Here is a 26840-nt window from a genome sequence, read left to right on the forward strand (position 1 = left end):
GTAAATATCGATCTATGAAAGAGGACAATATCCTCTTAACTTTTCCTCAGGGAAAACTTCATGTTCCAGGTTTATTAAAAATATATATCTATTTCATGAGTGAAGCTTCAGAGAAGAACCACCAGAATTAACGAACCATCAGAGTTAATGTTGTATTTATTGCATAATTATATTTCTGTGTGTTCAATGACAGAAGGCCAAAGCATGAGCCAGTTAATAGATAACATATATTTCAAGGTGACGTCTTAAATTGCACCACAAACTCGACAGTAACATTACTTGGACATCTCTTTTTTGGGGGTTGTTTTTATGAATAAAAGCAACGTACTAACAAAGCAAGAGAATATTAAGATTATATTTGACACTAAATTGTAAAGGTTAGAATACGCTAAAACCCATGCATGATTCCTTTCAAAGATTTAGAGATGATTTATGAAACCTGAGACTGATTTTATGGGTTGAAATTGATGTATTTTGAATGTAGTTGTTGTGAGGAGTCATCCTTGAAAAAACAATACTTTTTTCAACAGAATGATATAGTCCTATATTGACACAAAGCCTTGATGGAAAACTTAGTTTAAAATATAAATGTAACCATCCCAAGTTTTTCCATGTCCTTGATCAACCTGAGCTTTGCTTGTTTGAGTGGTTGTCTGTTGTGGTAGTGAGCATGGGTGATATTGGGGTGGAGGGTGCAAGGTGGTTTAACTGGCTTTGTATCTGTGCATCTGACTGGTTCGATCTTCATTCTCATAATGGCTGTAGTGCCCTCAATAATAAAGCGTTTTTTTTTTTTTTTTGTCGTGGACTAGGCAACTGTTAGATCAGTCATTTTTCAGTCCTGACCTGCAGAGGTTACCTCAGTTTTGCCAGTCACTCTTACAGTAACTCTCCAGTCTGCTAACTAACCAGCAATCTTTTAGTTTGCCCCTTCATTCGCTGTAAATCAAAGCAACCTGTGGTTGAGCCTCGTGTGCAAACTTTTAGATGGTGCATTAGCTCATTCTATGGGAGAATTATGTGCAAAATTCCACTTCATTTACAGGCTCTTTATACCAACTTTGAAAATCAAAAATATTTTTAAATGATATTAAAAAAAGGTCATAATATGTGACTGAAATTATGATTCGTTACAATTTTTTTTCTTCTTGGAAATTAAATTAAAAATGGATATTAAAATGACCAATCATACAGCAGGGAACGGGAAAGTGCATGTGTGCTTGTGCATAAATATTTGCTGGTTGGTTGGAAATTAAAAGTACATCTGAAAATGTACTTGTATGTACAATGTAATTATTGTTAACACACTTAATGCAGATATATATATCAAAAATCAGTTCCGCTTGTTACTGCCCGTCAAAGCATCACATGGTTATCCTCCTCTTTCATGAGTGATGGTTTAGCTTGCTTGCACTGCATGACACAAACAAATACAGATTGGAATGTTTTGAGAGCATACTTGGCTTGTCATGTGATGAAATTCTATATTCAAAAGGAATATAATGATATAGCCTGGTAAGAGATGGACTCAGCAGTTTACTTTATGTCGGGACTGATAGCAGGTTTTCAAACTTGGAAAGTGTATTTGAGCTTTTGTCCACATATCCTGGTGCTGGTCACATGGTGGAATACGTATATTTCTGTCTTCAGGTCGGTGCTTTGTGGGATAAGCAGTGCAATTCTTGGTCCGCTCTTCAACATAAAATGATTTCTTTTGTGGCTCACATTCAGTAGCTAATGGCTTATTGCATTGTTACTCAGTAATTTAGAAAGTCTTGGTCACAATATTAGTCAATTGAAAAAAGCAACCTCTACTCAAAGATGTGCTTTTGAATACAAATACTGCACACGAAACACAACATGTCTAAGAATCATATATGTACATGTCATTTTGTACGATAATCTTCTAATAGCTTTTTCAAGGATTGTTAATCCACCTCTAACAAAATTCTGGGGGGGAAAAAATTCAAGTTTCCAAAACTGAAGAAAGGTCTCTTTTAGCCTTAGACATTCCTTGTTCCGTTTTCCAAACATACTCCCCCATTCCTTTCCGATTGGTCGATTTTGCTGTTTAGTTTTATTGTCCTGAACCTTTTGTATGGCACTTTGCATTGCTCTGTCAAGGTCATATTTCGGACTCTCGACGATAGGATCGCTGGTCCATTGCTCGGGTGGCCTGTAAGCGTTCAAACTCATGCCGACTGTTGCGGTCTGGACTGAGGTTTGCCAGTGCCCTGCTGCCACCACCAACGTCCTCCTCTTCCTCGTCACGATTGAGGAAGGCAAGTTCATTTTCATAGCAGAAGGCGTTTGAACTGGGCACTAGGAACTTGTTCTCCACCATGTCCTTGGCACTGCATCGAGGAGTGGACGGGACCTCGTAGGTTTTATGAAAGTGAGAGTAATCCACCTTGTAAACATTCTTCTCTTCGAACAAGACCGGCTCGAACCGGTGACCCCAAAGAATCTCCGAGGCCAGGTAGGAGCTCCGAGCTTGTGTGGTCATGGCAGTGGCTTCTACCATTCCTTCTAAAATCACAACAATCTCAAAGTCTGACGATTCCAAATCCTGTTTGCCGATCCCAAAAAGTGGACTCTCCTCATCAATCTCATGAAGAATAGTGATCGGGGAAACTAGAAAAATCCTATCCAAACCCTTGTCAAAGCCCACGTTGATATCAATCTGGTCCAGGGGGATATACTCTCCCTCGTCAGTGATTCGGGGTTTTATAAGCTGCGCCCTCACGTGAGCTTCTACGATGTGGCTCTTGCGAAGGTTTCCGACCCTCCACATGAGGCACAGCTTTCCGTCCCGCATGGCAATGACGGCATTGTGGCTAAACAAAAGTGTCTGCGCTCTCTTCTTGGGCCTCGCCATCTTAGCCATGATAGCGCCGATCATGAAACAGTCAATGATGCAGCCTACTATGGATTGGAAGACCACCATGAAGACCGCGACCGGACACTCCTCGGTTACACAGCGGTAGCCATAACCAATGGTAGACTGTGTCTCAATGGAGAACAAAAAAGCAGCCACAAATCCATTCACCTGTAAAACACAGGGTGTGAAGTTGTCATCTCCGGCTGGATTGTCCAGATCCCCGTGCAGCAAGGCGATCACCCAGAATGCCAAGCCAAAAGCCAACCAGGAAACCACAAACACAAGGGTAAAGACCACCAGCATCCATCGCCAGCGAATGTCAACACACGTGGTGAAGATATCAGCCATGTAGCGCTGCGACTTGTCGTCCATGTTGGCAAACTGAACATTGCACTGGCCATTCTTTTTGACGAAGCGATTGCGACACTTGCGGCGCGTGTGAATTTTGCCATTGCCAAAGCCGTTCATGCCATGCATGGTAGTGAGGCGGAGTCCTTCCTCTTCTGATGACACAATGCTGTAGCGGTTGATCCTTCCTACACTCATGCTCTCACTCGCCACAGGGCCACAGAAGTCCAGGCGTGTGACGTTGATCCTTAAAGCTCGATCATCTGAGGATGCAAATGAGCTGCAGTCAGGGAGCAACGCTCCACTACTTTGGCTTCACTCCAGGCTCTGTAGAAAAATAAAAAAGACAAATTACCAGAAGCATCTCATTTTATTCATAAACACGAACCGGCAGGAGCAGCTGACCATTTCACGGACCTATGATCTATTCTGAGAAAACTGTCCTCATTTTCAAGGATAGGCTCTCAGAGGGGTGCAGGTCTTTCACATCCAAAAATAGGGGGTAGGGGCAACACTATTTTAGAAGTAGCTGTCAATTGGAATAGTTGGCAGTTTTTGCAAATATGAGATGGGTGGAGACGATCATTTGCAGTGATGGTGAATGAAGGAACCTGTAGAGGTGAGTCATAGAGATGGAATTAATTTATTAAAAGGGAGCTGGACTGAGGGCATTTTGGCTTCAAATTCATAAAAAAAAAAAAAAAAAAAAAAAAAAAAAAAAAAAAAAAAAGTCATATTTTAGTTTTGATCAGTTATATGTTACAAATGACTTGGAGGCTAGATAGTTTGGACACATAGAAGAGACAGAGCTAGAAGCTAAAAGAAGTTGTGAGTAGTGATGAAGACAGAAAATAAAGAGATTAGGATGTGACTGGGGACGATGATGGAGGAGGCTGACTCGCTGTCACAACCTGGACAGGAAATGTGTACAAAGGGACAAAAAACAGTCTGATATTTTCATTTGGCTGTTTGTATAAATATGCAGAAATTTCCATGCCACTGCTCCAAAATCATGTTGAGTTGTCAACGTAACACAACAGACAAAAATGTAAAAATCTAATGCTGTTAAAGAAATAGATAGAAAATGAAATAGCTTGGGGAATATATATATATATATATATATATATATATATATATATATATATATATATATATATATATATATATATATATATATATATGTATAGAGAGAGAGAGCTTCAAATACATGGCAAATATTTTTGCAATAGCAAATCTACTAGCAATTTACTTCAAAGTACTCATTTAATATTTTGTTTTGCAAAAAGCAGTTGTTTTGCTTTGAACTTTATCACACAAAATCCAATTGCTCCTCACTGAAGAGTCCTCATCTTTTCATGTCAGGTGAAGAGACCCACTTCAGTGGCCTGGCTTCTCATCCAAAATTGCTGATTTAATGGCTACTGCTTTTCAGGATGTTTTTTTTTTGGGTTATTTTTTACAATAAAGAGCGCTAGTCTGAATGCAATGAACGATGTGTCATAAATGAGAGCTGACTCATATTACTTTCTGATGGAGGTCTGTTGCTTTTATTTCACTAATTCTTGAATAAGTTCATCGATGAAGTTTTTGACTTCCAACAACAAAAGAGTTTTGCAATGGTAGTATAGGATGTGTGTCTGAGTGCGTTAGTTCAATCCAGAGGGACGACTACGTGTGCCATGGACACAGATGCTGTTTAAAGGTGCGAGGACAGGGACTTTATTGACCCCATTCTGTTGACATATGCAGCAGTATTAATCATGTTGTGAAATGAAAACAAGTTGCACCATAAAAATCCAGTGCTCAGTTTAATTGTATCTCCTGTGCAGCGATCTGTTCTTAGGGTTCTGGTTCCACTTGATTTATTCTCCATTACTAGAAAGTGGACACAGCAGCAGGAGAAATTATGGGACATCTCATTCCATGCCTCGATAGTTTTGATATCTTGTTTTAAGCATGCAAAATCGCTTAAAATAAAGTTTATTGTTATAATTGTTCTTTAAAAAATAAATAAAAATTGCAAAAGACTGACAAAATGCATCTCCTTGGTGGAGGTCTTTAAGTGGAACACAATGTTGTACTGAAGAATTTAACACGAAAGATGTCAGTGATGCTCTTCCTGCACGTCCAATGACCTGGCCGCTCAATTTTGTGCCTCTGGGTCATGACCTTTTTGGCACCAGGGAGCAGGACTGAAGCCCTGATGGGTGAAGAATACATTAATCGCCTGGCCACCTCCGGCCTCTCTTTGCCTGCCTGCTTCAGACCCACAAGACTTGACAAATCACCCGTGTGCTCTCTCAAATCCCAGGCGAGCATGGTCTGCTGCTCTCCCAAACTAATCCTCTTCTCTCACATTGTTTCAGGTGAGAGCTTTGGGACGCAAAGTTAGACTCGCACCCCGCTTGAAAGTTCATTTGAGTTCACATCTCTATACATGTATGAACTTAATACCAATATGTCTTCAACAATCAAATCTTACCTCACAATAGAAAAATCTTTGTATAAAATTTGTTTTCTATTCATCATCATATTTCTTTAAAATTTCCAAAATGGCCGCCTTGCTCAAAATGAACCGAAAAAGCAACAAGGACATCCATAAATGACCTTTAGCGCCCACAAATCTGTTGCAACAAAGTTATCTTGACTTGCATGTCTTGCCTTCAAGCAGCTGAACTTCATAAGCTGAGAGAGTTTCTCAGCTTTTTAAAACTGAGGAAGTAACTAAGGGCTAAGTTCCCTCAATTCTTATTCGTTTCTTATTTTTGAGATTCATTAGATGTTATGGTAAGGCAGCGTCTCCTGAGAACCACCTAACCTCCACCAAGGGTCCGTTCATCTGGCCACCTGAATGTGGTCTTGGAGCCGTCCTTCACTGCTTGGAGAACAGAAAGCATCAGCAACTGGTAACTGGCTGTTCTTCAGGAGTGGAGACACAAAGCACGTTTACATGAGGCTTCAGAAAACCAAATTATTGCAGTAGTCCAGCTAAGTTCGCATTTTTAAAATGCACGCAAACGGCTTAGCCGGTCTTAGATAGCTTGACTAAGCTAGCTAGCGTGTAGCCGAGTAGCACGACTATGATCGGACTGGATGAAGCTTCAGCTACACAGCAGAAGTAAACAAACTCCTGGACTAATCACGGTCTAATGATGTCTAATAACCTTCTATACACTGGAGAAGTCGTGTGTGTGTGTAACCTGATGCAGTGTGTGTGCCTCTTAGCCGATGTCTGCGGTTGAACACGTAACAAACCTGATACCAGCTGTGTTTTGTAACTCGTGATGACGATGATTTGCAGATGTATAGAATGTTGTACATCTGCATTCACGCAGAATGTTTTGGCCTGTTCACACAAGAATATTGGAGGATGGACATTTGTTGGTTTAAGGTGCCGACATTACCAGCATGTTAGTAACTGTTAGCATGGTTGCTAAGTTAGTCAGGGCTTACACTCATTCTATCATTCTTGTAATACAAAGACAAAAGAGTTCCTTGAATATTCAATGTAATTCAGAAAAATCCAGGAAAATCCAGACATCTGGTGACAGAAGCGTGTTGACAATGGGCACCATGGTTGCGACCTGTCAGTTTTGTCTGCTCTTCTTCTACTGACAGTAGAACCAGAAGGAATGAAGAGCTCCCAGCGCTACCTTGCAATGAAAAAGAGCAGGTTCGAAAAAATAAAATCACATGCAAAATATTCACACGAAAAATATGCGTCCGATGTGCAAGGACCTTTTGTCGGGCTACGGTCTGCATGTCACTGTACTCACTGCTTGAATATACCTATATATATAGATATATATCTATATATATATCTATATATATAGATGAAACATGGGATACCCTTCCTGGCTGAACTCTTGTCATGTCTTTTGAACTTTGTTCACCCTGTCATTTTACTCTGGAAGTCAAAATGTTATACCCCATACCTGGACCCATCAGGAGTATCTCCAGAGGTTGAAACCATTGTACTCGAAACCTGTGGATATTGAGTGGGTGTGGTGGAAGGTCTCTACCCTATACCAGAGGATGGACTTCCAATGTGTGTTCGTAACATCCGGCCTCCAGGAGTCTCCTGCTGGCCATAATTCCCTCACCTCCTCTGCAACGTCAATATATCTTTAATAGACTAAGGCAAGATTTAATGTTTAGCATGTGAATGGAGGCTCCATTGGCATGTTCCATACCGTTCACTCGCTTCTCGAGGCTGCCTCATGTCGCTATTCATTTTAAAACGTGACTTGGTAAATCAGTTACAGCACTCTCCACTGACAAATGGAGCTGATAGATGGGATAAGATAAGATAAGCTAGTCCTTTATTCCTCCCATAATGGGAAAATTTGGCTTGTCACAGCAATGAGTCACAATGAAGAAAATGATCAATACAACAATGAACACAGCTCATCTGGAGCTTGTGTTGGGCACCTGTCAGCAACATGTGAGTCGGAATTCCATCAGGACGTCAGGGTTACATAACTGAGACGAAGCCCAAGCCAACACATTGTCTCATGGTCCCATCACTTCATGCATGACCATGACCGATCACTATACCAGCCCGTATTCATGCGGTGTCCGGTGTCCAGTGAGATAGCTGTTTGAGTTGTGTGTCTGTGCGGTCATTAGATAAGTGCGCCAGAGTCTCGGCTGAAGTTGAACCGAGCGGCCTCTAAATCAGAACAAGTTGAGATAAAAGTGTTGGGTTGAAAATAAACTTCAAGTGCTACTAATTCATTGTTTGATTTATTCTGATTCTTCCATCTTTAGGGAATATTTTTAGAGATGCTCATCAAGGCACAGATCAGAACATGGGACCAGTATGCAGTATTGAACGAAATCATTCTACATGGCCTCATCCAATGGAAAAAATGAGAACAGTGTGAGAGGGAATCATGCGAGGTAACTTCCTTGATCAGAGTCAAGTCACTAGTAGAGTTGAAAATGTATTCGTTTGTTCTGAGAAATGTAGCTGTCACTGTCACTACTTCGTTCACCTGGACAGAAGCCAAAAGGCTTTAGCAAAGTGAATCCGTCAACATTGAAAGGTGGGCATGCCTGGAAATACTATGCTTATTTGAGTTATTATTGAGTTAGTATTACTGTAATGTTGTAATATGTGGCTACCAGTGTCATTGCGTTGTAGTTTTCTTTTCAAGCTCTTTCAAAATACTAATAATGTCATCAATTTACTGTGGCGTTTTAACGTGGCATTACACGTCGATGTGTTTATGCAATGCAGTTTAGAATGGATTCGCGAGGGCCTTGCCTGAGAGCCGTCACTTACCTGACTGGGGTCTGAAGCAGCAACGTACAAACGTCCTCGTTGCTACCCAGTGTTTGTAAACCTGCACATAGTGCTGTTGGATTCCATTATATCACAGCAAATCATCGTCTCTATGACTGGTTTGCGAGCTGCATTTTGAGTCAGCTTTTATTCTGGACTTTTTGCTTTTTTTTTTTTTTTATTAAAAAAAAATAATAATAATTAACATTTATTGTCTGAGCTTCACAGCTATTAAGTGTAATGTATTACTGATCAAAGATGAAGTGACAGCGACAAGCACACGTTGATAAAATCCCAGTCAATGACCTGTGGTGACCTGGGTTGCGTAAGCTCTCATAGAGATGATGGGGCAGATCATTCGGACAGCTTGTGGTTGATTAGGTTGAATACTATGAATAATTGGCCTCACAAACTAATGGAAAAGGATTTGTGGGACACAGAAGACGCAGAAGTGGAGTGGGTACTTCATCGGGAGAAGGAAACCGAGCTGGGCCACTATGAGATCTAGCCACCTCCCAGGGCCATTGTGAAGGAAGAGTTCAGGATCAGGTGTCGCATTTTCCTATAGCGCACCACGCGGAACGCATCATGTCTCAAGTGACCTGCAGGTATTTTCCTATAGAAAGTGACACCACTCCAATACAGTGATACTAGATAATGACAGATCTTCATAAAACACCTGTTTTTATGTGTGAACTAACCTCCATGAATGGCTCAACACCTTTTGTCGTCCCAATATCTGTGGACATGTTTTTCCATGATGTTGTCAGACCACTTTCTAATACGCTCATGAATACACTCATGTAGATGTTTCTATATTATGATTTTGATAATAGTGCGACTATTACCTAAAACATCTCCGCGCGTCTTAAATAAGAAGCCAATGGATTAAGTGACCCCCATAAGCAGCTTTGTCATCGACTCTATTTTTACACCCATAATCTTCTAAAAATAATCAACCCTAAGTGCATATGCTTCCATATAATAACAGCAGTGCAAATATGAGACATTTGTTTTATACATTAACAATAATATAATATAATACAATACATATTTCTGATAGTTTGATAAATTATTAAGATTCATATATATATCCTAATTTTATATATATATATATATATATATATATATATATATATATATATATATATATATATATATATATATATATATATATATATATATATATATATATATATATATATATATACTTCATAAAGATGTCACAACAACATTAAGAGTGTAACAGTGCCTTACCCTTCTAGCGACAGTTCATCCAGGTGCCTGAACTAAAAGGCTGAATCTTCTCTCCCGGTGTCCATCATCAGCCAAACTGATGCATCCTGGAGCAGCTGTTCCGGCTCTGCTTCACTTTAATTCCGGAGAAACGGCACCCTCATCCTGAGAAGGACACTCAGACCGACTTTGATTTTCTTCATCCTTGTTGAGCTCTCTTATTTCAGCAGGAGCAACCACAACCTAATGTCATTCAGTCATTGGTGGAAATGTCCAAAATGAAAAGTAAATTCTTCAACTGTTCTGCCGTCATCTTCTGAATCATCCTTCTCCCACTTTTCCAAATATGAACGAGGAACACTACAGGAGACGGCGCTCTTTATCAATCTTTTTGCAATCTGATCCAAGTGGACTGCAGTTCTCTCTCTCCCCCCCTCTCCGACTATATTTCTTGTGCTTTACCTTCCGACTCTCTCGTCCTCTCTCTCCCCCCCGTGGTGTTTCAAACGCTTGCATTTGTTACCACCCCCTTGTTTCTCTTTCTCCTCCCCTCCTCTCTTTCTCTGCCTCCTTTTGTCATCTCTCCTCCTCACTCCCGCCTCATGGCACCACCACTTGATGCACTGATGTTTCATTCAAAAACACCGAGCACCATTGTGGGTAATCACAAGTTACTTGAAAGTAAATTAAGTGGTCATTGGAAAGACGAGACTCTCTTGAAAAAAAAAAAACAGCAATGAAGAAAGTCCCTTTTTCACCATTACTAGTAAGCGCTCGTCATTTTACTCACTATTTATGTAGTATGACCAGGTCATACAGTGAATATTTAATAGCCATGCTGATATATTGCCTGCGGCTGGATACATTATACTTCTGGATGATGTGTCTTGGTGCAAGAGATGAGTGTCACACTTGTCAACAACAACTCATCTGACATATTTGACAGGAGCATGTGTGAACCAAAACTGCACTGTAAATGTGAGTGTTCAACTCTTTTTCTGGAGAATTTACATTTGAGTTTTGATGTTAAAAACGTCCTTCTTTCTTCTTTCCTTCTTCCTTCCTTCTGACAAGCTCCAAACAAATAAGAGGTAACTTTTTTAAGATAAAGAGGATGACCCTAGTTTAAAGTAGCTTTCATTTAGCATGGGATTTTATTGCTCCTTATGAGCGCCTTCTTTTGACATTCATGTAAAAATTGTACATGTCTGCATAGGAAAGTATATGGATAAGCAATTATAGTTTGAGCTTCATTTCTGGAAGAATTATTTCAAGAAGAACATGCCAGTCCAAGTGTACTACTTCCTGTTTCATAGCTATGTGTGAATGAAATAATTTCAAGTCATGCATTTACTGGATGGCTATCTGGTTATCTAACTGTACTGCCTGAGAGGACAGGTTTTGGGGTCTTGTTTGATTAAGCAAGGTACTTTTTAAAACTCAAGTGATTTTTCTTCTTTTTTTATATCTGTCAGAGACCCATCACAGGAAGAAGAACTGTGTTTTTCAACCTCTGTAAAGACACGCCACACTTCATTCATTGAAAAAATCCAGAGGCACACCACCAATGGCCAAAGCACAAGTCTTAGTCCAAAGTCCTGCAGAAAATCCCTTTCAATTTGTGAAAAACTGTTGCTCATGACTTGGCTATTTTGGTATGCTACTTTCAGAAACAAATGATTTTATTCTAATTTGGGGAATTTTCCAGACAAATCTTTAACATTCTTTGCCCCAGTGTCCTAACAACAGTAATTCTTTCTGTCTTAACATTTTGGAGTACATTTATTTGGTTCCGCATTTTTTTTTTAGCCAATTTTTAAACCACAAAGCAAACTTTGATGGTATACGAGTGTCAATTAATTTTTCACCTGAGACGTCATGTTAGCTCTGTCTTTGGCGTTGCGGATCCAACAAGGAACACTCCGTCATTCTGTCGTGAAAGTGTGTGGTAAATTAGAGCCGCACCCGGTTTAAAAACAACTTGAAGTTGCGCATTTGACCGGCTTCTTTGCTGCGAGTGTGTGGGAAGAGGCGCACTACTGCGACTGATGGACAAGTCTGCGCATCAGCATAGATCTATAGTGTATAGAAAGAATGTGAGCGGATCCTCAGACCTGGCAGATCGTCAACATGTTGTGATTGTTCATAATTTAATGTCAACATGTTGCCCACCTCCACGACACAGTGGAAAACATGGAAAACCAAATCATAATCTCTCTGCAAACCATTTTGTGGAAAGCTTTCTCAGGAGATGCTTGTTTGGGCTTCTTTGCTATCATTGCTGGACCTGCGACTCGAAACAAGATGGCCTAGCAACGGCAGGACTCTTTTTATTAAACGCATTTTTGGCATGAGATTCCTCTTCGACGCTCTGGTGACAGCCTGAGAATGAGACGTTTTCATTGATGAGCAGTTGTCAGTGTAACAGTAGTGAGATGACAGAGGGCGCCGAAGAACTGAATCACTTCTAAATACAGAATGTTTTCGTCGCATCACTGATGATCCAACGTTACTTTTGTTACACTCTCAGTTTGTCTTCATTTTAGACCACGATTTTAGGGTAATCTGTGAATTTGATGATCACCATGTCACCAGACACATTTAACACAGTATTGAGCGACATCAGTAGCAGTACAGCGCCTCATGCTGCAGTGTTTTTTAAAAGTTGAAATTAAGGAGACAGAAAAAAAACCCCAAAATGATCATTTTCAGTGTCAGTTGCTTGTGAGATTGAAACAGTGGAGCAGACTAGAATCAGCAACGTCTCTTCCCTTTTCAGAACAGCCAGGTGTAATTTGCATTAATAAGAAGGAGCCTAAGAATAAACCATTCACAATCCTTCCGCTGATAGAAGCGGTGCCACTGCCTTTTACAATGGATATGGCTCTGGGCTTAACTCTGCTGACCTATTACAGCTGACAGCTCAATATCACATGACCGAGCCATGGCATCAAAACATTTTGCTGCTGAACTTCACTAATGCTGCATGAGTGAATGGTGATGTTCAAGTATCTGTGATTTTTAATAATTTGGTCCCAACGAATGTACAGCTTCACGTGTCTCCAGATCGGCAGGATTTTTGCCCGACAAACCCGCTGCATCCTGCACATCGGGACTCCTTTTAAAGCTCCCATGCTGCATTTTTCTCAAGACTCCTGTCTGATGCTGCTATTTTAGGCTTTGGAGACATTCCTGTTCATTTCATTTTGCAACTTCATTTCTTGTCAGCAGGGCTTAGAAATGTGATAGTACTGTACTCAGGCTGGCTGGACAAGCTGTGAAAAGGGCCACTTGTTCTTTAGCGCAGCTGCTTGTTGTAGAGAGGAACCAGGGGAGAGATGCTTGGATGTCTATACTTGGACTGTGGAAGAAGATGATGTGTAATCGCACTTCAGATACCCTACAATCACACCACACATGACGTAAATTTAAGAATCTGTAAATTTGTCATTGAATAAAAATGTAGAATTGTACTTAATAAGCACTGCTTTCATTAAACACACACATTCGGTGACATCATCTGACTACGTAGCCAATCATTTGTGTACGTGGCACGAATACATGCATAAACACACTTTTTTAAACACACTTTGCTTAACACAGAAAAGTATTTGTTGCTCAAATTGGGCGGAGTAGAAAAACAGCAATGCATTGTGGGCTTTTAGGCCAACTGAAAAGTTTGTATACAGTACAATCTCCAGGTCAAAAATGCTGATAGTTAACCAAAGTTTGTTTGTAAAACTTTGATCATGGTGTGGCATTTTTGAAAAAAAAAAAAAAAGTTTGTTTCACATATAGCATGTAGTAATACCACTTGCGTTAGCTAAGCTAGCTGAGGCCAACAAGCAAAGGCACCGAATCATTTTTAGAATGATTTTTCTTTTTATTTTCTCCACTTTATGGAATGTTTTAATGAAATTATGAATCAAATCAAATCATGCATAATGCGGCTTCGCAGTTTCACTTAATCAACACCTCAAATTCAATACTCACTGGTGCACACGCACCTTTGGAAGACACAAACAAATTGCTGTGTATGTTGTGAAGCGAGAAAAACTGGTTCACGTGTGTTTTTGTATGTGTCGTCTGTATATGTTTTCAGGTTCGCACAACCGAAATGCATGAGCACTCGCAGGTGTGTCGTATACTCACATGATCAGGTACTGTTTTGTTTTAAGAGAAAACTAATTTTGAGTGGATGTGCTGTGGGAAAATGTTTTTGAAGAATGATTAAGAAAAAAATATTTGAAAAGAAATGTGATTGGTTATTGGTCATGTGACCCATGTGTGAGTCCTCATGTGTTCCGGCTGAACGAACGTTGGTGCCACGGGGGTGGGATTCGCGTGTTCAATCGTGGTGGCTTGCTTCAGTGTCTGTGAAAATTGAAAACATTGGAACATAGTTCCAGCAGAAAAATAATGAGGCACATACGAAAGCAAAGGAAACAATAATACATTTCAAAGTAAAAGAGGGGGAACAACACTATGAGTAAGACCATGACATGGAGTACAATTTGAACTGGAATATATAACGTGATGAACAAAAGATTCTACCATTCTCAAATCAGAGACATTTGACTTGAAAAGAGTATCACATTATGAAGAACATTTAACTATTCGTGAATTCCGAACCGGAACAATACATTTGAATTATTTTATTTGTGACCCTACTAAGCATTGTGTCAAGTTTTGTACCTTCCTAGAAAAAACAGTTAACAGTGCTGTTCACACTCATTGATGACTGATCGGATAATATATAGTTCAACAAGATGAAAACTACTCCAAAGTCGGACCTGTGGCAGACACGTAAATGTGAACCCTACGTGTTCTTTGAACCTGGCTGGAGACTTCATTACCTAATGTGCTGCCGTGCTGGGGGGTCACGAGTGTCTATCGTTCCTCTCGTCCTCCCCTTGACATCACACTGAAAGCTGCCCCCGTCTGCTTTTCCACTGGTGCGCCAGGGGAGAGAGAAATTAATCGGCTCAGGATTGAGTATCCACACAGCCAATCTTCCATCGGTTGACCCTGACCTCTGCCGTCCCCATAGTGATCAAAGGCATCAGCCACCTTATCCCGACTTGCAGATAAGCATATTTAATTTGAGAATTAATACCTACAAGCAGTCATTTAACATGGAATTACTATCTTATAGATATATACGGATTTAAACGTGTTTTATTGATGCACTTTCCTTCAGAGAGACTTGGGGAATCATGGCTCTGCAGCAACACTAGTTCATAATCTTCTGCTAATTCTGCCGGGGTCAAGCCACTTGTCATGTTCTTCTTTTAGTTTGGTTTTATTTTGATAGTTTCCTTCCTCGCCTCTCCCTTCTGTGTTGTCTTGCTTTAGCGTTAATGGCACCCAGCTGGAACCAAGCAGGTTACCAACACAGCTGCCATTATTCCTGCTGCTTGAGCTTTTTTTTTTGTAGTTTTCTTGCACTTGTGTTGACTTCCACGTGTCTTCTGTTCTCACTCATTGATTTTCTCCCTCAGCTGCTGACCTCCACCAGCTGGTTTGTTTGAGCTCTGTCTGTTTTCTTTATTATTTGCCTCTTGTTTAGTCATTATTGTGTATTTTACTGCATTGCACTTTGCTTTACTCACCAGTGTGTGTTGTCAACATGTGGCTAATTAAATGGAATATATCGCTACACATCCTCACTTCCATGGCGTGATGTTGGGAAAGTTGACTTTTGCGTCCTATGCTGACACTAAAGGCAGCCTTGCATGTTGGCGCATTATTAGATTTCAATTGAAGTATGTGTTCTGCCTTCTGTGGTAAATGCTGTCACTGTGGGCAGGGTGTCACTTAAAAGAAAGACGCTGGGCGTTAGGCAAGATGTGGGATGGGATCCATTCGTTCTAAGTATTTTAAATCCTGTCAAACAGCCATGTGTTTTAGTCACAGTGACCTTCAGTACAATCATTAAGGAGATGAGCCACATGAAAGGTTCTAAATAGCTGACATCCAAAGTTATTCGGTGAAGTGAGCTTCCGTAGCTTTCCCAATCCCTTGCGTTCCCTCCTTCCATGATGCAAATGTTTTTTTTAAATCCATTGAACCCCCCTATGCGTGTGCATAGGCGGAAGGCTGCTTCAGTCAGTATAAGACACAAAAGTTGACTTTCCCATTGTCAATATATGGATGGGTTGTATATCTTGACTCCCTCCTTCCAGTCTCTACTTGCACTTGGGTTCATCTTAGTTTCTTGTGATACCACTGGTGCATCACGCGGTGCTGTCAGACAAGACGATGGAGTCACACCAACGGAGATTTAATTAATCTTCAAATATGGTTTTGGACAATGGGAGGAAACCAGAGTGTCCAGGGAAAACCCATGCAAACGGGGAGAATCGACAAACTTCTCACAGAAAAGACCAGAGTTTCCGCCAAACTGCTCACAGATTAAGTTGTTATCCTTTCTGTTGTGTCGTCTAATTCTGATTTAAAGAAGGAAAAAAGATCTAATAATAGCAATAACCAATTCTGACCATTGAAATTTTAACCTGACAAATACATTTTATTGAAATCTAACAAAAAACATGGAATTTCATGGACATTAAAATAGTCTTTGTGTACCATCTCCCACCACAATTACTGGGCAATTTCTTCATCAGGTTAAAAGTAAAACACTTATTTATAGTACACACACACAGTGCTCTTACCGTCTACCTGATTCCATGTGTAATGTACTTCCTGCAGATATGTCAGCGTGGCATGTGTGAATCTGTGCTGTTTTGGGCTTCTTAGGTGTTTAAATGTGTGCATGCAGATCTATTTGAAGCAGGTCTCCCTGGGAACTATCCTCCATCTGTCGGATACTGCAGAGCATTCATTTTACCCTAAATTTACCAGCAGCTGAGCTGTTTTTTCCCACTGATGTTATAGACGTCATTTAAATTGAAACCTTAGCAGTGCCCGCTTCATCGAAAGCATTTTTGCTCACAGCATACATACATATATATATATATATATATATATATATATATATATATATATATATATATATATATATATATATATATATATATATATATATATAAAAAACGCTTTCCCCAGCCTTTCACCTTAACCATCCAAAACAAATGGCTTAACTTAACCAGGACTCTGAACCAAACATAAACACAATAACAATGACCCAGTTATTTTGAAGTTTGAATTGAGGCTCAGTCTTGTGAGGACTATCAAAAATGTCACCCTAAAAATAAGGTCTGCACAAGTACAGATAAACAAGTACACGCACACACACCACCTGTGAGACCATATTTAACCTGCGGTACTTGCTACAAGTCCTTCATTCCACGTGCCTCCTTTGCATTTACAAACCATCCAGTGAGTTTAACACTGTCCAGTTCTTATAAAGGCAATGCTCACATGTGAAGTTGCGAGAGAAAATAGGCCTATTGCTTTCAGGAAATGAATTAACTAGTGGCACATATGGCGAATTTGTGCAGGCATATGTTGAAATGTCACTTGCCCAATTAGCTTTGGGCAATTTTTGAAGAGGGGAAGGAAAACTCATTCATAAGACTGAGGCTGTGACGCTTCCAAGCTGTGGGAAGGAGAACACTGACCACAGAATTGACTGCGGATAATCGAGCTTATGTAGCGCCACAATAAGCCCTTCATTATCTTGATGGATGCGACCTGAGTTATCTTCAAGTTATGCATGTACAGAGCAGAAGAATAGACACTTTTTAAAAGGAAAAAAAAAAGAAATTGAATTACTGATACATTTAAATGATTCTAATCATACTTTTAAAAGCCTTTTGCTATCCCACCAACTTTTGTTTTGCTTGGTCAGAACTCTTCGAAAGACGTTGTGGAGCCGTCAATGGAAAACATATTTCTATATAATGAAATCTCAACATAGGAATATGCAAATGTGAGCGTTGTCAGCACCCTTCTGTAACACTACAGGGTTCGTTATGACTGGGTGTGAGATGGTGCTTGGAGTTGCTGTCCGTCTTTAACAGCTCTCACTGTGGGCGTGTGGGTGTGAAGTGAGAAATAGACTAAGGCTGTGTGAAATTATTAAAAGTCAGCCCTCATTTGATCTGTGGAAACCACGTGGCGCAGGGAAACAGGATGGAATGCCATCAAATTAAGAATACTGCATCTGATGACACTGCCGTGACTCAGGTGACACAAGGTAAAATGAGCCTTGTAAAATGGTACATAATGGTTCGTAAAATTGTTCATCCGATTTCTCCCCTCACCCCAAGTTAAACAAGCTTACATCACATTTGATTTCCGAAGTATATTTACACTGATCACTGATCACCGTCACTGATCATGCGACCTTTGCGTTTGGTGTTGCTGTTCACCAATATATCTACCAGAAAGCGCAGTCAAGAGACAAAAGTTTATGACAATGACAAACTCCAAAACATCGTGATTGTGGAAGAAGTATTGAGAATATACCTCTTGAACAAAAGATGACACGGCGGCAGCATTCTAGGAGGTGGTGGTTGCTGAGGCTGTTAAATGTATTGCCACTGGAGGACAGAGAATTTCCGCCATTGTTTTGTCTTCATCGTGGGCCATCAGAGCTACGTATCGTGTAGTAACAGCAACACTGCCGCCATGGTTTTTAGGTGGTAGTGCTCTGTTCGGTCCATTTCTTATAAGCTTAGTGGAAACGTGCAGAAACACGTAGGAACTGAATGCAGAGCACAGACAGAAGGCTCTGTCCAGATCTGAATCAGTTTGTAACGTTGAGCATAAATGGGCCTTGAACTGGACAGTAAGTGAACCAACACTCTACGGTAAGCGTTCTACACTAATGTGCGAACAGCATGTGGACTAAACAAATCTGACGCCTCATAAAACAGTTCTTTAGCACGAAACATTCAAAGTATCGCGTGGCATATTATGAAATGACTTTGTATCAGCATATTTGCAACAGCTCACGTTATTTTAAAAGGTACCGTGGAATATTTGTGAAGAACTTGCTGACATTTTAAGATTGAACAAAATAGTTTAATAGATTAAAAGAGCAAAATTTGCCAGTTCAGTTGTCACACGGCTTATCTTCATGCACTCATGTCCAAGTGAGGCGACATGGCGATATGCTGCTCGCGTTACAGCAACAGACCTCCTGACGGAGCCCTTGTGTCACCATTAGGGTTCAGATCTGCCAGGCCCTGAATGAAGAGGTGCAAACTGACAGTCAGTGGTCTTCTCTATTACACTGATGTGGAGCAGCTCTTATTAACCGGACAATGCCCTTGGGAGTAAGACTAGGACCAGAGAACACCCTCGGAGGTATTGTCTTTTCGGTAACTCCATCTCTCCTCTGTGAACTCTGTCATCCCCCAGTCTCACTTGACGTGTTCACGCAAGTTTATGTTGGCATGTTTAATGCTTTTGTACTCTTGAAATGTAAACAGCCGCAGTGCTTAAACCTGCCAGTCTTGGCAGGACGTGTGCGATGAGATTTAGACTGGTTGTTAGTGGGTATGTGCAGCTTTTGCCCAGTGACATAGGGATAAAGGGATTTCCACCTTAAATTGTGTGTCCAATGGATTCAGTTTTTTAAATTGTGGAATAGCTATTCCATTACATTGGACAGATGTCTTATGTATAAAGATCAACGTGTTACCTGTGAAGGTTCTTAGTTTGGGTATGATGGTGGATCATGTCGGAGTGATGGTTCAACACTGTCCCCGTCATGGAGCTGTCATCATCGTCCACACGCTTCCTTCAGCAGATCTCTGGATTAAACTCACAAGATTCTGAACAAAATTCAACATTCAGCAGACTCTGTTGTCTTGGCACAGAGTTGCACTTTTGATCACTGCCATGAACCTCGACCAACTTAGCAACCATGCTATCGGTTGCTAAAATGGGAATATTGTCGACCCCTTAAACCAACAAATCACGTCTTCCAATCTTCAAATTGAAGAGAAATATGCGCACAAAAGAGAAAAAACACAGCTGCCACAGCTATTAGGTTTGTCATGTGTTCACCGCAGACATCGGCTCAGACTGAGGAACACACACACAACTTCTCAGTTGTATAGAAGGTCAATAGACATCATTGTTTACTTCTGCTGCGTAGCTGAAGCTTGCGTAGCGGCACGTCACATGGTCCGGTTATCGTCAAGCTACTCGGCTACATGTTAGCTTAGCTGTGCTATTATAGCTGCATCATCCAGGTTGTGTTGCCCGACTAAGAGAAATTCTAATTTCTCTCCAGATGTCGCCCTAAGCTGTTTACATGCATTTTAAAAGTCCTAACTCAGCTGGGCTGAACGCAATGATTGTCGGAGCTCTCATGCACGTGTGCTCACTGTCCATGGGCCTGTGTGAGCTTCTTATCTGTCAGGAAATTGAACGTCTAATCTTCCGGCCACTTCAAACCTCCTAATAACTTTAATTGCCTGATGAGGAATCGAAGGTGGTGGCATGATCAGCGGCCTCTATCTGTCCTCCCAGCACTGCTCTTTTTTTCATCACCTCTGAACACTCTATCTGCTTGGATTCTGTTTCATCCCACTGCTCCGCATCCTCTTGAGCTGTATGTGAGCAGTCCAGATCAAGCCATTGGGATTCTGATTTAATTCTGGAAGGTTGCAGCTATCAGACGCTCGAGCCACACACTGTTTACATGTAAGTTTATTAGGGTGGATTTTTAAATGTCATTTATTTACAGGACTCGGAGGCGTGGGAAATATACCCCAGTATCAGCAGCAGCTCTGCTGGTGTGACAGGGGCCAAGACAGAACCAGCAGAGCAGCGACTCTCAAAGGACTTCTGACCTTTCCCTAAAAGTCACCCATCCCGGGTGCCTCGGCTGGATTAGTCATTCACTTATGAATCACACATCAGCTTTCCACTCCATGCAAGGATGGTCATTGCCTCAAAAATCATCTTAAAGGCCTGCCTATTGTGTTTCTTTCCTTCTTCAGTAATCATGAGGTCTGTCAGAGCCGTGGTGGAGGTAATTATACAGTGTGGGGTGTCATCGATCCCGTGATCCTTTGAGTGAATTCTGTGAACACTCTCTGTCCTGTAAATCTGCAGGTGAATCAGGTGGAACGCGTCGCAAACTAAACGGGTAATGGACGAACATCGTTGTTGGAAATACACGTCTCATGTATCTCTGCGTGTTCGTTTGCTCGTGAGAATGACTACCAAGAATTTGGTTATATCCAACAATTTATTCCCTGACAGAGGAGTGCGTGCGTGCGCACAATACTGGGTCAGCAACTACGCCTGACTTAGCCTCAGCAGCAGTCCGGTAGAGCCACAAAAAACTATCTGAGGTCTTGACCCTTTATGCACAAAAGTTTCTCCACGTGGGCTCCGTCCTCGTCCGATTGGTCCTCAGCCGTTGACGCCAGTCCCAGTCGCTGGCTCCCTCGTAACCATGGCAACGATCACAAGGCATGCTCCCCCACTCCGGACCCAGGTGGCTCTTATCAGGACCAGCTCCTTCCAGCTCTGGAGAAGATGGAACTTTTCCAGCCTCCTCTGTCTGACCATGGACCCTGGACTTACAACGTCTGCTCAAGTTTCCAGTGTGCTTCACTCCCACCATTGTACTCCACCTGTAACTTCACGCACACTCAGCCACACTCCCTCATTCAGCATTCCACTATCTGAGAATAACTTCTTTGTTAGTAGCACAAGCAATTCCAACAATATTAATATTGTATCATAAATGCACAACTCCCATTATCGTCCTCTCACGATCCAGGATCCATCGACACCTCTCAACCAACAACTATGCATTAACAATGAGTCACCATCACTGGACACTCTACCACTGGCCTGGCCAACCCGCGGCTCGAGAGCCGCATGCGGCTCATTCCCCAGTTTAATGTGGCTCCTCACCAAATAAGCCGCCAAACTGGCTGTGATTTTGGTCAAGTTGCTGTTGAGATGACCGCTTATATGGGAAATAAGATGTGCGAAATGTCAAAATATTGTTCAAAGACTTTGACTTGCATTTAACTTTGAAGTAAAATAAATGGCGCACACATTTCTATCTACACCGCCTGATATTTTGAGGAGGATCACGGTAAAATGTATGAATTTTAAAAATACATGCACAAGAGACATACGCAAACCAGCAACCCTGTGACACACAAGGATGTGCTTTAACTGCTATAGTGCCGCTAAGTCACGTGACCAGCTGTTCAGGTGAGCCTCACAGCCTGACATGTTTGTAGGATGTGACTCTTTTCAGTAACACAGTAAAACAATGTGGCTCTTGGCCTCTGACTGGTTGGCCACCCCTGCTCTACCACTAAACATTTCTGAGATAAAGCACTGTTTGTATAACAGCTCTCTAGAGTCCCTTGTTTCATGTCACCGCCAACAGGTTTTTGCACCGTCCCGTGTCAAAATTATTGCTCTATTTATTCAGCCAAGTGATATCAAACTAGTCGTGAATGCTGAATAATGCAGTTAGAAAGTAGTGCTGCCTTTTATATTAACACTCTCTAGCCTTGTTTTTGGATTATTATTATTGGTTATTATGATAGCTGACCACCACTAACAAAATGACACTTATCTTTGCCAGACTTGGTCTCTCAGGTTTTTTTTTTTTAATTCCCCTCTGAGCCATGGTAGAGTGCTTTTTGTTCAAAACTCAGAATGTCGACGCTCGATACAGATGCCAATGTTCTGTGAAAGAGGCGAGAGTCCCAGCGGTCGACAGGATCCTGCTCTACCATCCACTGCCCTTGGAGTGAACAAGTGTCTCTGCTGCCCATCTAAGAATAACAATTCACTTTATTTAAAGAACGAGACTGAGCAGTGTTGTCTATTTAAAGCTACGGGGCCGTTTTTTGGAATCGTCAGCTTAATTGGTTCTCCATATGGAAGCTATGATTCATGATTCATGAATATGAGCATAACAGTGTTGATTGCTCATCCTCTGGACAGATTTTAAATATTAAAAACGATATGATTAAAAAGGTTCCATCGATCCATTCATTGTCATCACTTATCTGAGTTCGGGTCTCTGTCGCTGATGAATTCAACTGAACCACATTCTCAAAATGCTTTGTTTCAACTGAATATTTTAACATTTCTTTTGAGGTTTTGCAGCCTTTATATGATTTGACTCATTTATACAAGTGTATTTTGTCGTTCAAATGAATTTCAGTTTGCTGAAAAATAAAAATACAGCCCAGTTGCTTTTTTTTTACAGCACAGCTCTCTTTGTTTGGCCTTCAAATGAATCATTGACCACTCTTGTTTCTGACCCGATTACTGTACCTGCCGCTACTGTCATTCTTTGTCTTTCCAGAGGACATGTTGCTCCCACACCAGATTACACTCTGCACAAAGACTCACACAGCCTTTACATTTTGAAAAGGCAGGTATCAAGCTGTCGTTATTCCCTGTGAAAATTGTCCAAAAAACAAGAGTGATTTACAAACAGGTCTAAAATTGCTCACATCACTGCCTGGTTGCTTGCAACAAGCAGTATGGAAAGGATGTGCAGAGGATCACACTTTCAGACCTGTGATTCCTCATTTTCGCTTTCAGAAGCACCCCGGAGGAAGCAGCTGAGGGAAACGAACATTTCCTCCACTGTTTGACTAATGATACAGTAGTCTATTTTAGCAGATGTTTTAGTATCTGGATGTGTTCTTCATCCAATATTGGGGTGATTGCCATGACGGATTGCCTGACACAAGACATCTTCAGCATCTAACAATGAAATCTGCTGACTATATAATGTTTGCCAAAGGCAGGATCTAGACACCGTGAGCGCGACTACGCGAAAACCGAATTATTGCCTTAGTTGTTGTAGTTCTGACTTTCAAAATACAGTGGAACCTCGGTTCTCGACCACAATCCGTTCCAGACGGCCGTTCGAGAAGCAATTTGTTCGAAATCCGAATCGATTTTTCCCATTACAATGAATGGAATAAGAAATAATGCGTTCCAAGCCTTAAAATAGGCTTTTGTAGGAGTGAATGTAGAGTGTCTGCTGCAGGTGGGCTGTTCCTCTATGTGTGTGGCCGCTGCATGTGGGAGGGGTTGCTGAGTGAGTGACGTCTCTCCAGAAGTGAAGAGGTGCCCGGTGCGTGTCCAGCTCTGAATGTGCGCTTCTGTGCAGTTTGGCTGTGACAAAGTCATAGACCAAGTAACGCTCTGTCCCAGACTCGCCTCATCCCTGTCCCAGCTCCAGCCCACAACAGGACATCAAACCCTGGAGTGAGCGCTCCAGCCTCGGAGGTGTGGAGAGCGAGCACCTCCCCTGTGACACTCTACCACGGTCCAGTGCGGAGACAGGAAAGGTTTTACACCTCAATATGAAGAAAAAACTGTCAGTAAATGTAGCTAACAGGACACGTCTGCGTACAGAGGCTGCGTTATAGACAATAACAAAGCGTGTCATGGGTCAGCTGATCGGTCCGCACACGTTATGTTTTTTCCGGCTTTTTACGGGGACGTTCGAGTTCTGGATTTTCGTTCGAAATCTGAAGCAAAAAAATCTAAAAAAATTTGTTTGAACTCTGATTTCTTCGAATTCCGGCACGTTCGAAAACTGAGGTACCGGTGTACATGGAAACAGCTTTGTGCGACTACAGGAGACAATAGCTTGACTAAGTTAGGATTCATGGAACTGAGTCACCCGACTATGATCGGACTGGGGGATGTGCAGCTGCGCAGGCTTCAGCTACGCCTCGGATGTAACCAAACTCCTACAGTAACTGCAGGGGGTGGGTCCGTGTATGATTCGTTCATTAAATTTTCATTGTAAAATGAAAATTGTTTTATTATATTATTCGTTGTTGTGCTGAAAACAGAATAACAAATCAAAAATTTCATCGGGATGGGTCATTTGAATTGAACAGTTGGTTTTTAACACAGAAAGCGGCAACTGTGAAGATGGAGCGGTTTGTGTTGTTCTGAGAAAGCTGGCGCGTCACAGTTCGCGGAGAAGACAATGACCACCAAGATAATCTTCATTTTCCAGGTATTAATGATCGAATAGGCAGACACATAAATGCTATTTTTCTAAGTTAACTACTGCCGGTTATTTTTTACATTGATCAGGTTGACACACGTAGCGTGTACATCACTGATGACAACAACGTAGCAATATTTCCTGACGACCGAGGCTTTCAGCACAAAATCCACAGCACGAAAAACAACTTGTTTTTTTTGTTTTATGGAATTCATTTATAAAACAAATAATTAAAAAAAAGTCATTATTTTGTTTTATTTGTATCATTTCAATTTTCGTACTCAGGAGTAATACCTCCATTTGTTCTAATGCCATTCGACGGAACATATATTGGCACCATGAAATTGAAAATACAACAGTCATGGGAGATTAAATTATTTCTTCAAAGCTCATGACATTGTGTTGTCATTTCCAGTCACAGTGACTAATCTGCGATTGAACACATTTCCATGTGTGTACAAAAAAGAAGCCCTGTACCTTGATTTGAAGAGGAACCGATGACAGGCAAAATAGCAAAGGATCAACCTCAAACCAAAGACAATGATCAAGTGCCTGAAGGCCAAGAAAAGGGATAACATGTGGCTGTTTTTTTTTTTTTTTTTCAAAAACTACAGAGTTACATGCAGTTTGCATACAATAAACATGGGTAGAATTCCATTGAATGAGCCCTCAGAAACTAGATTGAACAGAAGACAGCCTGCAGAGAGGATGGAGGGCAGAAAGCGGCAAAAAGTTTCTGATGGTGAAAACACAGCAGTTGACCTGCTGGAACCTGACCCATGTTGCAGTTTGGTCGAGGTAAATCATGGTTTAGGGTTACATCTAATTTGGGGGTGTCCAAGAGATCTGCAGAATCAACTGCCCAAAGTATCCAGACATTCTTAGAGGCCGTGACATTCCAAACCACAGGAGTTCATCACCTCTGCGGGAGGACAGTGTTCCATCCGTGTGTTGAGTAAGTTTGGGCAACAGTGAACGGAGACCTGGAATACGACACCAAAGAATGCAGATGTGGATTCACTCCTGAAAGTTTGTGGCAGTCAATTTAGTTCCTAAAGGTGACTGGGCACATTCTCTTAAAGCAGGGGTCGGGAAGCTATGGCTCGCGAGCCAGATGCTCTGTGGCCCAATCAACCAGTCATAGTTGTTGACATAACAAAACGTTGATTTCTACATGCTTCTCTTCTGTTCCCAGGGCAGTGGGTTGCTCAGCTGACCGCTGTGGAGGCGGAGTCATACCATAGTGAAGTGTACTGTGATTGGTTGGCTTGACTGCACAGCATCATGGAAGTGTGTAGGTTCAAGTCAACATAAGTGAGTTTGCTGTTGAAAGTGACCGGACCATGCTACTCAAAACTGCTGACTCAAGGTGAACCGCTGCCAGAGAAATTGCAAGTGGCTTGTCATTAATTCGTTTCCATGTCATCTTGTGACGTAACAACTGGCACCAAATCTCACGTTGTGAGCAATATCAAATAAGATTTGGACAAGTTGAAGAGCAGGGTCATGTAAATGAAAGACTTATTCATTATATGAGCCATGTTGTTGTGAAAGGATGAAGTTTCTGATGGTGAAGGATCAGAGATAGATAAAAGAAATCCACATACAGTAATACGTATAAACAGAGACTTACTCTTCTCTGGGTGAGATTCTCTCCACTGTTCTGATGGGTTGGAGAATAATGACGATGCTGATGGTCGCCACTTGTCCCTTGTCCTTTTAAGTCGCCTCACCCATTTGTTATGACACACTACTTCATCTTTCGGTAAGAAGAGTAGGCCTATATGCTCACTGACACCAGTAGTGCATCCAGCAGTCACTTCTTCTCCTTCTTTTATCAATTGCAAATAGATACGTCAACAGGAGACTCTTGTGACTTCAGAATCAGTAAAGCTTTGTTGCCATTTTCAGTTCTCGCTTAGTGCAACACTGCGTTCAATTTGATTCAGTTAGTAATAGTTATTTTCTTACTTATTTAGTGTTGTAGTTCAAAAGATTCTACTGCAGATGATATATGATCTTTTCATGACACATATTTTGCAACTGTTCCAGGGGCGTGACTACGACGCTTCAGTCATCATCTCTTTTGAGTCGGATTATTATTTTAAAAAGCAGTTTATTATCATTGTTGTTGTGGTTAA

General features: G+C 41.2%; 1 protein-coding gene across 1 annotated transcript; it reads right to left on the bottom strand.

The window, feature by feature from the left end:
• Positions 1–2039: 2039 nt before the first annotated feature.
• On the bottom strand, positions 2040–10154 carry kcnj12a (potassium inwardly rectifying channel subfamily J member 12a). The gene is made up of 2 exons (XM_053872360.1): positions 9774–10154; positions 2040–3556 (listed from the first exon to the last, which is right to left on the bottom strand). The coding sequence occupies exon 2, from the start codon at positions 3425–3427 to the stop codon at positions 2126–2128; it is 1302 nt and encodes a 433-aa protein (XP_053728335.1). The 5' UTR covers positions 3428–3556; positions 9774–10154; the 3' UTR covers positions 2040–2125.
• Positions 10155–26840: the final 16686 nt, after the last annotated feature.

This window comes from Synchiropus splendidus, chromosome 1 (genome assembly GCF_027744825.2).
Source record: "Synchiropus splendidus isolate RoL2022-P1 chromosome 1, RoL_Sspl_1.0, whole genome shotgun sequence".
NCBI lineage: Eukaryota > Metazoa > Chordata > Actinopteri > Syngnathiformes > Callionymidae > Synchiropus > Synchiropus splendidus.